We start from the raw sequence: 12,588 nt of genomic DNA, 5'->3' as shown, positions 1-12,588 counted from the left end.
GAATGCATAAGCGTGAAAGACGATCCAAATGACACGACGAATGGATTTTCTCATGCCAACCACTAAGATAATTAAGGATGCTTACATAAATTTTTGGATGTCCGGATGTATTCAGAACGTAAGTTATGCGCGAAAGTGCAAACTTATGCACTTTTTGACACTTTTAGTCCCTGAATGATCCAAAAGTTTATTTTAGCATACCAAACCCCTCAAAGCCTATTTCTAAGCTATGTAAAGGATATTTATGGTATGTTTAACTTATGGACATGTTCCGGAATGCTCGTTACAGTTCAAATTGGCATACTTCGCAGTTGTCAAGTTTAGTCCCTGTAAGTGAATTAACTTGTTTTTGCTATACCAAAGCCTTCAAAACTTATTTCTAAGTTATGTAAAGGTTATTTAAGGTATGTTTGAGTATATGTTGATGTTCCGGAGTATTTGTCGCATAAACTGAGTACGTTTACGCACCAGTTTGCGTATAATGCTCCAGAAAGCGATGTAGAGTTTGAAATTGAACGAAAGTCAAAACACGAAAATGTAAAACACAATGAAACAAACATTGGGATCAAATAACATGTATTTTATTGATAATTGAACTGTTCATGATGATTACAAGCACAAATGTTACAGTCTCCCCTACTTGTGGAAATTTCGTCCCGAAATTTATTTAGAGGAAACTGATTGAAAAGATGCGGATATTTTGCCTTCATTTGATCTTCACGTTCCCAAGTAAACTCGGGTCCACGCTTAGATTCCCAACGAACCTTGACCAAAGGAATGCGCTTGCGTTTGAGCCACTTGACTTCACGTTCCATGATTTCTACCGGTTTCTCAACAAATTTCAGTGTTTATCAACACGAATTTCGTCAAGCGGTATGTGGAGGTTTTCATCAGCTAAACACCTCTTGAGATTGGACACGTGAAAGGTTGGATGAACATTTCCAAGTTCAGGAGGTAACTCAAGTCTGTAGGCTACCTTACCGATTCTTTCGACGATCTTGAATGGTCCAACATATCTAGGTGCAAGTTTTCCTTTCTTTCCAAATCTGATCACACCTTTCCAAGGTGAGACCTTAAGTAATACACGATCACCGACTTGAAAATCCAAGGGTTTGCGTTTTAGGTCCGCGTAACTCTTTTGACGGCTTCTAGCTGTCTGAAGGTTATCACGAACTTTCTTTACCTTTTCTGTTGTCTCTAAAATGAGGGCAGGTCCAGTAAGTTGAGCCTCGCCAATCTCATTCCAGCAGACTGGTGAACGACATTTTCGACCATAGAGAGCCTCGAAAGGAGCCATGTTGATGCTGGAGTGATAACTGTTGTTGTAGGAGAATTCAATCAATGGAAGATGTGAATCCCAACTACCACCAAAGTCTATCACACAAGCTCTAAGCATATCCTCCAGTGTCTGGATTGTTCTTTCAGATTGACCATCCGTTTGCGGATGATAAGCTGTGCTCAGATTAAGTTGGGACCCCATAGCAGATTGCATGGTTCTCCAAAAATGAGAAGTGAAACGAGCATCTCTGTCAGAAATGATGCTCAAAGGAACACCATGTCTAGCTACAATTTCATCTACGTAGATTTGAGCAAGTCTGTCAGCTGAATAATCCTCACGGATTGGCAAGAAATGTGCTGACTTGGTAAGACGATCAACGACTACCCAGATGGCATCGTGACCTTTCTTTGTGCGCGGGAGTTTAGTAATGAGATCCATAGTAATGTTTTCCCATTTCCAATCTGGGATCTCCGGTTGTTCCAATAAACCAGAAGGACGCTGATGTTCTGCCTTAACCTTAAGACAAGTAAGGCATTTAGATACGTATAAGGCAATGTCTTTCTTCATACCAGGCCACCAATACTGAATACGAAGATCCTTATACATCTTATCTGAGCAAGGATGAATGGAATAACGAGACTTATGGGCTTCATCCATAAGCAAGGTACGAAGATCATCTTGGCTTGGGACCCACAAACGGTCCATGAAATAGTACGATCCATTGTCTTTCAGTTCAAGAGCAGGTGTTATGTGATAAGGAAATTCCTTATCCATCAAGCCTTGTGAAACACAAGCTTGTTGAGCCTGAGAAATACGGGCTTGGATATCGGTTTGAATAACAGATTGGACACGTACACAATGAAGCTTAGTACGTTCCTTGCGACTCAATGCATCGGCTACGACATTCGCCTTACCAGGATGGTAGCGAATCTCGCAGTCGTAGTCGTTTAGAAGTTCAACCCAACGTCGTTGTCTCATGTTGAGCTCTTTTTGATTGAAGATATGCTGAAGACTTTTGTGGTCTGTGAAAACCACACATTTTGTACCATACAAGTAGTGTCTCCAGATTTTGAGAGCGAAGACAACTGCACCCAACTCAAGATCATGAGTGGTGTAGTTCTTCTCATGTATCTTCAACTGTCTTGATGCGTATGCTATGACTTTGTTTCTTTGCATTAGGACGCAGCCAAGCCCTAATTTAGATGCGTCACAATAAACGACGAAATCATCATTGCCCTCAGGCAATGTTAGGACAGGTGCGTCGCAAAGCTTTTGTTTCAAAGTCTGAAACGCTTCCTCTTGTTTGACTCCCCAATCAAATGGCTTGTTCTTCTGAGTTAGAGCAGTTAGAGGAACTGCAATCTTCGAGAAATTTTCTATGAAGCGGCGGTAATAACCCGCTAGACCAAGAAAAGAACGAACTTCAGTAGGGGTAGTAGGTGTATCCCAATCCTTAATCGCGCTGATCTTGGAGGGATCTACATGAATACCTTGTTCGTTGACAATATGTCCTAAGAATTGAACCTCTTTAAGCCAGAATTCACACTTGGAGAATTTGGCGAAAAGTTGTTCTTTCTTTAGGAGTTCCAAAGTAAGACGGAGATGTTGCTCATGATCAGCTCGCGTCTTAGAATATATCAAAATGTCGTCAATGAAAACAATGATGAACTTATCTAAATAAGGCTTGCAGACCCTATTCATTAAGTCCATGAAAACAGCAGGAGCATTAGTTAAACCGAATGGCATGACTGTGAACTCGTAATGTCCATAACGAGTACGGAACGCTGTCTTTGGAATATCTTCTTCATGTACACGAAGCTGATGATATCCAGATCGTAGATCAATCTTTGAAAAATAAGATGCACCTTGTAATTGATCAAAGAGATCATCAATGCGAGGTAGGGGATATCGATTTTTGATGGTAAGCTTGTTAAGCTCACGATAATCGATACACATCCTAAAAGATCCATCCTTCTTCTTTACAAAGAGAACGGGAGCACCCCAGGGTGAAAAGCTAGGACGGATAAAACCTTTGTCGGAGAGTTCCTGCAGCTGTTTAGATAATTCTTGCATCTCTGACGGTGCAAGACGGTATGGAGCTCTGGCAACGGGATTTGCACCAGGTACGAGATCAATACGGAACTCGACTTGGCGTGCTGGAGGTAGACCAGGTAAGTCTTCAGGGAATACTTCGGAATAATCCCGAACGACAGGAATATCTGAAATAGACTTACCCTTGCCTTTATCTGCTGTAACATGCGCTAAGAAAGCCACATAGTGCTTTCGCAGATACTTCTGTGCTTTAAAACAAGACATGAGTTTGAGACCACCGGCAGGCTTCTCGCCACGAACTTGTAGGATCTCGCCTGTCGACAGCGGTATACGAACAATCTTCTCAGAACAAACTATCTCTTCGCGATGCTTGGATAACCAATCCATTCCCACAATAACATCGAAGCTTCCAAGTTGCATTGGCGTGAGGTCAATAGGAAAAATATGGTCGTTAAGGTTCAACTGGCAGTTGCGCAGAACAGAATTTAGAACGATGGGTTCACCACTGGCAACCTCTACTGTCAAAGGTTTACCTAGTTTCGTTCTAGACACGTGAAGCATTGTCTCAAAAGACAATGACACAAAGCTCTTGTCGGCACCCGAATCAAAAAGAACAGATGCTGGCTGATTATTAATAAAGAACGTACCGTTCACCACCTCGTTGTCTGCTTGGGCTTCTTGTGCATTCATGTTAAAGACTCGACCTCGAGCTGGTGCCGGATTCTGGTTTGCATTCTGGTTCTGGTTGACTAGTCTTGGACACCGATTTCTGTAGTGGGTCAGATCCCCACAATTATAACATGCACCTGGTGGGTAGTTTGGTCGTGCAGCCTGACCCTGTTGTTGAGCAGCCTGTTGAGCAGGGTTCTGGACTGCGTGATTCTGAGCAAACCGACAAACATCGGCAAGATGACCCGATTTCCCATAGTTAGTACAGAAACGGCACTGATATTGTGGCTGGTGGTGACTGTTGCATCGATTGCACAAAGGTGCACTTCCTGAGTAGGGTTTCTTTGCTGGAGGCTGGTTGGGAGCTGCCTGGTTTGCTTGGGCAGTCACAGCAAAATTTTGGGAAGCCTTACGCTTCCTTGACCCCCTTGAGGAACCAGAGTCCTTTCCCTTCTTGTTCTGACCTTTCTTACTATCCTCCTTGTCAGCCGACTGCTTCTTGCCCTTGTCACCCTTCCTGTGTAGTTTATTCTTTCGGATCTGCGACTCAGTCAGTGTCGCTGATAACTCGATTGCCTGACGGAGTGTGGTAGGGTTGCTACCAGTGAGGATGTCTTGTACTGAGTCAGGCAGGCCGTCGATGTACCTTTCGATAGCCTTGTCGAGTGGGGTAACCATAGTTGGGCAAAGAAGACTCAACTCCTCAAACCTATCTGTATAAGCCCTGTGCTCGCCACTATCTTGCCTCAACACATCAAATTCCTTCTCCAACGCTCGTTGTTCATGACGAGGACAAAACTCCCTCATCATAAGAGCTCTCAGTTGAGCCCATGTCTGAGCTAGAGCAACTTCTGCACCTTGATCTCTCATAACCCCATTCCACCATGTAAGAGCCCTCTTCTGAAACACGCTCGAAGAAAACTCGACCTTGCGATTATCCGGACACTGCACATGGCGAAAAGTGTTCTCGATGCTCTCGAACCACTGAAGAAGCCCAGTTGCTCCTTCAGAACCACTAAACTTGAGTGGCTTAGCCTGGTTAAAATCCTTGTATTTGCATGTACCATTGTTGTTGTTGGCCTGGTTCCATTGAGCAAAGAGATTCGGAAATTGAGCAGCCATCTGCTGCGCAATAATCTCCGCCAGCTCGGCAGTAGCTATCTGGTTGTCGCGTCGAGGAGGCATTCTAGAAGAGAAAAACATGAAACGAAACGAGTGAGATGATTGGATGAAGAGAATGAGATGAAGCAAAAGCAATCAAAAGCAAAGATGGCGGTTATGCATCGCAAAGTAAATAAGCGACGTGAAATGTCTAGTCAAAGTAAATGGGTCAGAATTAGTGTATCGCGAAGACATGCTCGCCTATAAGTGAACACTCACCCCAAGAGTTCCCAGGTAAGAGTGACTGGTCCGATTATGTGGATTTGTACGAACACTCTAGCCTTAGACAGAAAACTCAGGGTACAGGCATTCACCCTTCCAGTTCGCACGTGTTCACACTATTAACCCAACACTTTGACGGGATTTTTTTTTTTTGAAAATCCAAAGGGGTTCAAAACCTTATAATAGAGGGTTCAAAACCTAGTAATCAATCATCCTAGAACAGATGATAAATTTTCAAAGCGGATTCGGAACCGAAGTTCCCGTTGTGGTTATCACCTAAGGATAGGTGATGTGCATGTTTTAAACTCTAAACACAAGATAACTTGTGTTAGGGTCCTAGAAAGTTATAGTCTAGGTCAAAGCATTACTAATAACCTAATTCCCTATAACCAATGGCTCTGATACCAACTCTTCTGTCACACCCCGGCCGCGTATAACATGCAACCGCGGCGGAAACGCCGGGGAGTGTTGTGGACAGAATTAAATTGTTTCATAACCATGGCAAACAAGTTGTATTTTATTTATAAACAAGGGTGTTACATTGTCTTGGAAAGAGAGTACGGAAATCAAAACATAATTAAGCTAGTTCAAACTTCATTTTTAGGCTCTAAGGCACAGGTCCGCCCTAGTGTCATGATCATCATCCTATGGAATAGCTCCTGAAAACACATGTGAAAGTAGGTACGTCAGCATAAAAATGCCTGTGAGATACATAGTTTTTTTTTTTGTGAAAATGGGATTCATGACTTGAGCTTAAAGAAATGTTTAATAACAGGCAGTCATGAACCTTGTAATTTGTTTTGCTCTGTAAACCATTTGAAAAACGATAACATCAAACGATATGTATAGATAAGTGCAAGGTTAAACAAATAACCAAGTAAAATGAGGTGAATAAGATAAGTTGTTTGTGAAAATAATGTCTTGTGAAGAATATGTTATTTATGTAAAATGTAATGTGTCTAAACTGAAATGACTTAGATAACGCCACGATATGTAACATTATACAAACATTTATATATAGGAAGTACCAGCGGCGTATCCACCATGTTTGTATCATATTACATATGCCACGTTACTTAAATCATTTACCCAAACCAATCCACCATGTAAATTGTTCATGTGTAAACCAAATGTCAAGTGTTATTGTAAACCATGTCAAAAGTTTATGTTCAAATGTAAACCACCAAACGTATATGTCAATGTTGACGTGTTTATGTTCAATGTAAATCATGTAATGTGAAATCCCAAAATGTATCATGTATGGTAAGCGAAATGTATCAACTTAAACCATATGCACAAAACAAGTCGTTGAAGTAAAACGTGGTTTAAATCAGCGTTATGTTCTGCGGGAAATGCATGCTCTATTGATATTAACATTTATGTGGTATTGTAAACTATGCATACATCCAAGCCTTGAGACTGCGGCGATAAACCCTTAAACAAATTAAAGGTTTATCTAAGTTATGTATATCAAATTCGGTCATTCCTTCCAGTCCTATCAAACCCAGGACTTCAGGAATGGGAGTTGTCAATTCCTATGGTACCACTACCTACTAACGAACGGCGTAGCTAGTGTTAATGAATGTATTGTCCCATGTTAAACAAACCAAATGTCATAACAAAATGAAGGCATGTGATGTAAACAATGGTACTAAGTATGCTAAGTAAACATACGAAGCAGAAATGTTCATGTAAATCAATGTGTCCATATGCTGAGTAAACATATGCAACAGAAATGTTCATGTAAATCAATGTGTCCATATGCTGAGTAAACATATGCAACAGAAATGTTCATGTAAATCAATGTGTCCATATGCTGAGTAAACATATGCAACAGAAATGTAATGTAAATCAAATGTACTAAGTACGCACACAATGGGCATACATAGCATGAAATGTAATAAAATCGTGTACTATAATGTACTAACAACATAGCAGGCATATGATGTGAAAACATGGAAAGCATGAAAGTAACAGATAGGCACATGTGTTTCACCCCAAAACAGTTTGGAAAACAGTAAAAGATGGGGTTCTATGTACTCACCTGAGATTGCTTTGAGTTCTTGTAAAATAACCAGATGATGCTAAAGATCACGGGATATCAACGGCACCTAATAGGTAGCTTATGTTAATATACCGGACCAAGTCGGAAGGATCGGACAGTACGCGGGTTCGAAAACCAAACGAGTATGGAGACTCGTGTAATATGGTTTAACAAAGCCTACATACTAAAATGAAACTTAACCTAAGTGCTTACGGTCCATCACGACCCGTTTAGGTAGCTTACGCTACCCTAACGCGTCGCTCGCGTAGAACGCGTCTGGAACGCCTAACATCGTGACCACAAGGTATAACCTCGGAAGGTTATAGCTATGGTCACCTAATGTGTTTGGTCAGGTCCTAATGACCGACCAAATGGGTCGGGTTCGAAAGCATAAGCGATGGTTTAGATCGCTTACCTTACGACCCTATATAAGCACTAAACTAAAAGTGACGAGCTAAGCATGTTAGAACATGCTTAACTAAGTTTGAAAGCAGGTTTGACATCAAAACAAACGGCCTTGATGCCCACGAGTAGTTTGGTTACAAAATATGCAAGAATGCACATTTTGGCCGAAACTACGACTCGTCACCGAGCCTAGATAACGTGGTGATCAGTAGGTATGGTCACTATGGGCCATAACCATCGTGATCACGCTCACGTTATGAAGTTCCATGAACTTCGCATCGACCATAAGCTGGTCAATGCAGAAAGTCAACAAAACGTTGACTTTCGGACTCGAAAAGCGAATAAAAGAGCGAAAGAAGACTTACGGAGGGTCCCCGAGTGCTAATCAAGATCCAATAGCTCAGGTATGAAGCAAAAGCATCAACTTAGAGCATTTAGATCTGATTTGTGGGTTTTTACACAAAAAGGGGGGGGGGGTATTTATAGGAAAGGTGGAACCGTTAGGATCGTTTTATCGAATAACGTGCTTTGATCTCGTGCGTATACGTGTCCAGGGGTTAGATTCAGTGAACTTGACCCTTGGCCCTTCATTTGGGTGAAAAGGCATCGCCCTTTGATCGAACGAAAGGCCAGATTCTGCATTAAATGCAGAATCTGCTGTCAGACATGTTCACGCGGCCCGCGTGAAAGTGGGTGCAGGTCTTACGCGGGTCGCCTAGCCCCGTCTGATCTGCACCACTTGCAGAATTTACGTATTCAGCCCCTGTTGCGTTTTTAAGCTATTTCCAGCCCCTTTAAGACCTGTAAAGTCACCTTTAAGGCCCAAAAATGATGCCTAAACATTGTGGACATGAAACATGCCCAAAAATATGTCGGATGTCGGTTCGTTTGGCCGTACGATCGCGATGTTCGCTTAATTACGACGGAATGCGCATAAGCGTGAAAGACGATCCAAATGACACGACGAATGGATTTTTCTCATGCCAACCACTAAGGTATAATATAAGGATGCTTACATAAATTTTTGGATGTCCGGATGTATTCAGAACGTAAGTTATGCGCGAAAGTGCAAACTTATGCACTTTTTGACACTTTTAGTCCCTGAATGATCCAAAAGTTTATTTTAGCATACCAAACCCCTCAAAGCCTATTTCTAAGATATGTAAAGGATATTTATGGTATGTTTAACTTATGGACATGTTTCGGAATGCTCGTTACAGTTCAAATTGGCATACTTTCGCAGTTTGTCAAGTTTAGTCCCTGTAAGTGAATTAACTTGTTTTTGCTATACCAAAGCCTTCAAAACTTATTTCTAAGTTATCTAAAGGTTATTTAAGGTATGTTTGAGTATATGTTGATGTTCCGGAGTATTTGTCGCATTAAACTGAGTACGTTTACGCACCAGTTTGCGTATAATGCTCCAGAAAGCGATGTAGAGTTTGAAATTGAACGAAAGTCAAAACACGAAAAATGTAAAACACAATGAAACAAACATTGGGATCAAATAACATTATTTTATTGATAATTGAACTGTTCATGATGATTACAAGCACAAATGTTACAACAATAAAGAATCATCGCATCATATTGGTAGGGGAACAAAGTCATGAAGTTGGGCATGAGATGTTGAAGTGTATACCTCGTCCTTGGATAGTCAACCTTCGATTTGCACACCTTGCAAATGAAGTAACCGCCCTCTCTTGTTAGTCCCCTACGACATTGGCTCCCGGAACACGCGAAAAGATACCAGCTCTTCTTGGTTCTAATAGACGTAATCTCTACAACGTTCCGGAAAAGGATGGCCTACAACGAACAAAAACACAAGTAGGCACATGGACAGGTTGTGTCGGGGAGGGTAATCCCTATTTCCATACATTTGATAGATTAGGCAGTTCTGTTTAGTAGGAGATTAATAAAAAAAATAAGAACCATAGGTTTTTTTTTGTGATAAAAACCTGAAGAAATGAGATTGGTATGATCCCAACGGTGGTGGGTCACAATGGTGGTGGGGTGGCGCCGGCGGTAGCGGTGGTGGTAAATCTTGGGATTTAAAGCATACGCTAATTATGTTCTTTTTATTTTATACAGAATAATGGGTGCCTGCACATACTCTGGGCACTGGTCATTTTCTGATGTTTTAATCTAAGAATGCCGAAGGTGGAATGATTTATTCATTAACTTATACTAACTTTTAAAATAATAAAAGATTTTAAAAAACAAAGCAGGATATGGGTGTTTATTAAATTACATTCAATAAAATCTAGTATGCATGAATGGTTTTAATGCAGAGTGTGTGTAGTAGTTCAGTAACCATTCCCCCGACCAACCAAAGCGAGGACCACCAGTTTGCCGCTACCATAACATCAACGTACCCTCTCTCAAATATATATTTCTGAACCTATGAAAAAGGTCTTGTTTGATTTAATTTGTAACTTTCAACCAATCATTAGGGTGGGTTAAAGCTCATAAAGTCGGTTAATCATTTCTTTTAGTTGCTTGATAGCTGCCGAAGACAGTTTTTTTTAGAAAAGGGTTTGAGGAGTGCGTTGGGTAAAGTACTGGGTTACTGGTTGAAGCGGTATAAGGGGAGAGACGTATGCAAACAGTCAGTTGGGATGAATACCTTTTTTTTGGATTTGTCAGCACGAACTCTGTCCACAAGCTCTTGTAGAGTACCAACACTTACAACTTCCTCGGTGACTGGATCGCTAGCATCTCCAATAGGAACACAGCTGGGAAGCATAGCTTCATATTCAGCCAGAGCAATAAACGTATAAAAAATAGATAATTAAAGTGTGTGCGACAAAGGCTGTAACAGTACCTGACAGACGACTTAAAAGTCTGCAGTGCGGGAACCTCGGAGGAATCAATGAGAATAGTTGACGATGAACTGGACAAACCAAGGACACCTGCAATATCTTAAGTTAGGTGAAGCTTTTTTAAGTAGTGCGCATCATAATTTACGCGTCGGAAAACATTCGTACCCAGGTAATACTTTGCGCTCATGGAAGTCAGGATTAGACAGTAGACAGCCGGGTTTTCGTCCTTCTTCTTAAGCATAACATCACCGAGATCACCCCACAGCGTCACTCTAACCCGGCGATTGCTGGGAGAATTTTGAAAAGGTCAAAAATTTAAAGGGTTAGGTTAGGGAAAAAGAAAGAACAAACAGGCAATAAGGATTAGGTACATACCGTGCGTTGGTTAGATTGAACTCAACCGCGCGAGCACCCGATGATTTCACAGACTGCGGCCGCACCTCAGTAACATATCCGATAACATCTGCAGTGCAACGAAAATTAGCTTGAAGTATAAATATGTCCAATAGCCTAACTGAGCCAATTTTGAGCCAAATTCGACTAAGTAAACTAATTTATTCGGTTTAGTTAGCTGATCGAACCATTCGTGGAACCCGGATTCTGAATTTATATGCTATTTTACATGTATATTCAACCAAAACCTAAAATCCGGTGTTTATTCGGTTTAGTTAACCAATTAGTTTACTCAGTTGGTTAAATATACATGTAAAATAGCATATATAACAGGGTATTTTTGGTATAATATACATATAAATTCGACTGAGTAAACTAATTTATTCGGTTTAGTATGTATATTTTACATGTATATTTAGCCAAAACCGAATAAATTAGTTTACGGCTTTTTAGGAACTCGAACCAACAGAGGACATATTTATCGCTACGTTGGGCATATTTGTGGAACCCGGATTCTGAATTTATATTGAAACACGGTTAGGGGCTGAACTGAAAACCAGATTCACCATTCGTTCAGTTATTTCTCGTACGGACAGCTTCAATTTGTTTTTGGCTTTTCTGTTTCAATGATTTGTGTGCAAGTGAATTTTTACCTAGAAGAATAACGTTTACATATTCCAACTCCCTAGAGAATTTCTAATGCATTCGAAGGTAGAAGGAGAAACAACGTATCGCGACAGAATAGATGCTATTCTACACCAGCTAGTCATTACTCTTTGTAGATTCGTAAAGCAAAATGGTTCTTACGTTTAAATTTCCAACCCGTTTGGCCCATTACTTGGCCCGTTTACTATGCACATGTTTTACATTGAGGTAGTAGGCTCTGTAGATTTTAAGAGTAAAATGATTTTCAACCCAGGTGAGCCCTTTCGGATGGGTCGAAGGATAATCTAGAGGTAGAAACGGGTGGTTCCCACCAGTTTATGTGGACAGACATCAAAGCCTCACTAACACCAATGGAACACCCGACTTTTACTATTTTTCAATGTTATACACTCTATGTGGATTCCCTTTTATTTCTCTCAGCCCGTTATAGCAGTCTACAAACTAAATAAAAGATCAGTTTCATACTATGTGGGGTTATTACTGGTTTTCGAGCCTGATTTCCCCCGCAAAACTGTTACACCAGAATGAGAAGAGTAAACATACCTACAAAGTACTTGCCCTCTGTTGGTTCGAGCTCCTCAAACGCCGTAAGTAAGAACGGGTACCGCGTAAATGAACTACCGGCATCGTCAACCTTCTTAACTACCGTGGAGCCATTTAACCCGATAACAAAGGGGTTGTCTTTCAGAATCCGGTATTGATCGGTGCGTTGGACTACAAAACCCTTGAGTAAATATACCCCACCCTCTTTTAGCTTGTCAAAGAAGTAATGTGCAATGTTATTCCGGGCGGTACAATGCATGACACCTCCCTGCGTAAACCAAACAGTAGACTTTCAATAACGATGAAACTCGTAAAAGGGAAAGGGTATGGGGGGT

At 41.0% G+C, this 12,588-nt stretch overlaps 1 protein-coding gene across 1 annotated transcript in view; it reads right to left on the bottom strand.

The window, feature by feature from the left end:
- Positions 1-12,337, bottom strand: part of LOC118485752 — a 17,128-nt gene extending 4,791 nt beyond the window's left edge. Inside the window, exons 1-6 of the mRNA XM_035982185.1 lie at positions 12,265-12,337; positions 11,027-11,114; positions 10,817-10,938; positions 10,654-10,741; positions 10,456-10,564; positions 9,472-9,635 (exon numbers count right to left, since the gene is read on the bottom strand). Coding sequence (XP_035838078.1) covers positions 9,472-9,635; positions 10,456-10,564; positions 10,654-10,741; positions 10,817-10,938; positions 11,027-11,114; positions 12,265-12,337 — 644 coding nt within the window. The remainder of the gene's footprint in view (positions 1-9,471; positions 9,636-10,455; positions 10,565-10,653; positions 10,742-10,816; positions 10,939-11,026; positions 11,115-12,264) is intronic.
- Positions 12,338-12,588: the final 251 nt, after the last annotated feature.

This window comes from Helianthus annuus, chromosome 13, assembly GCF_002127325.2.
Source record: "Helianthus annuus cultivar XRQ/B chromosome 13, HanXRQr2.0-SUNRISE, whole genome shotgun sequence".
Classification (NCBI taxonomy): domain Eukaryota; kingdom Viridiplantae; phylum Streptophyta; class Magnoliopsida; order Asterales; family Asteraceae; genus Helianthus; species Helianthus annuus.
This window is presented reverse-complemented; position numbering and strand designations above follow the sequence as displayed.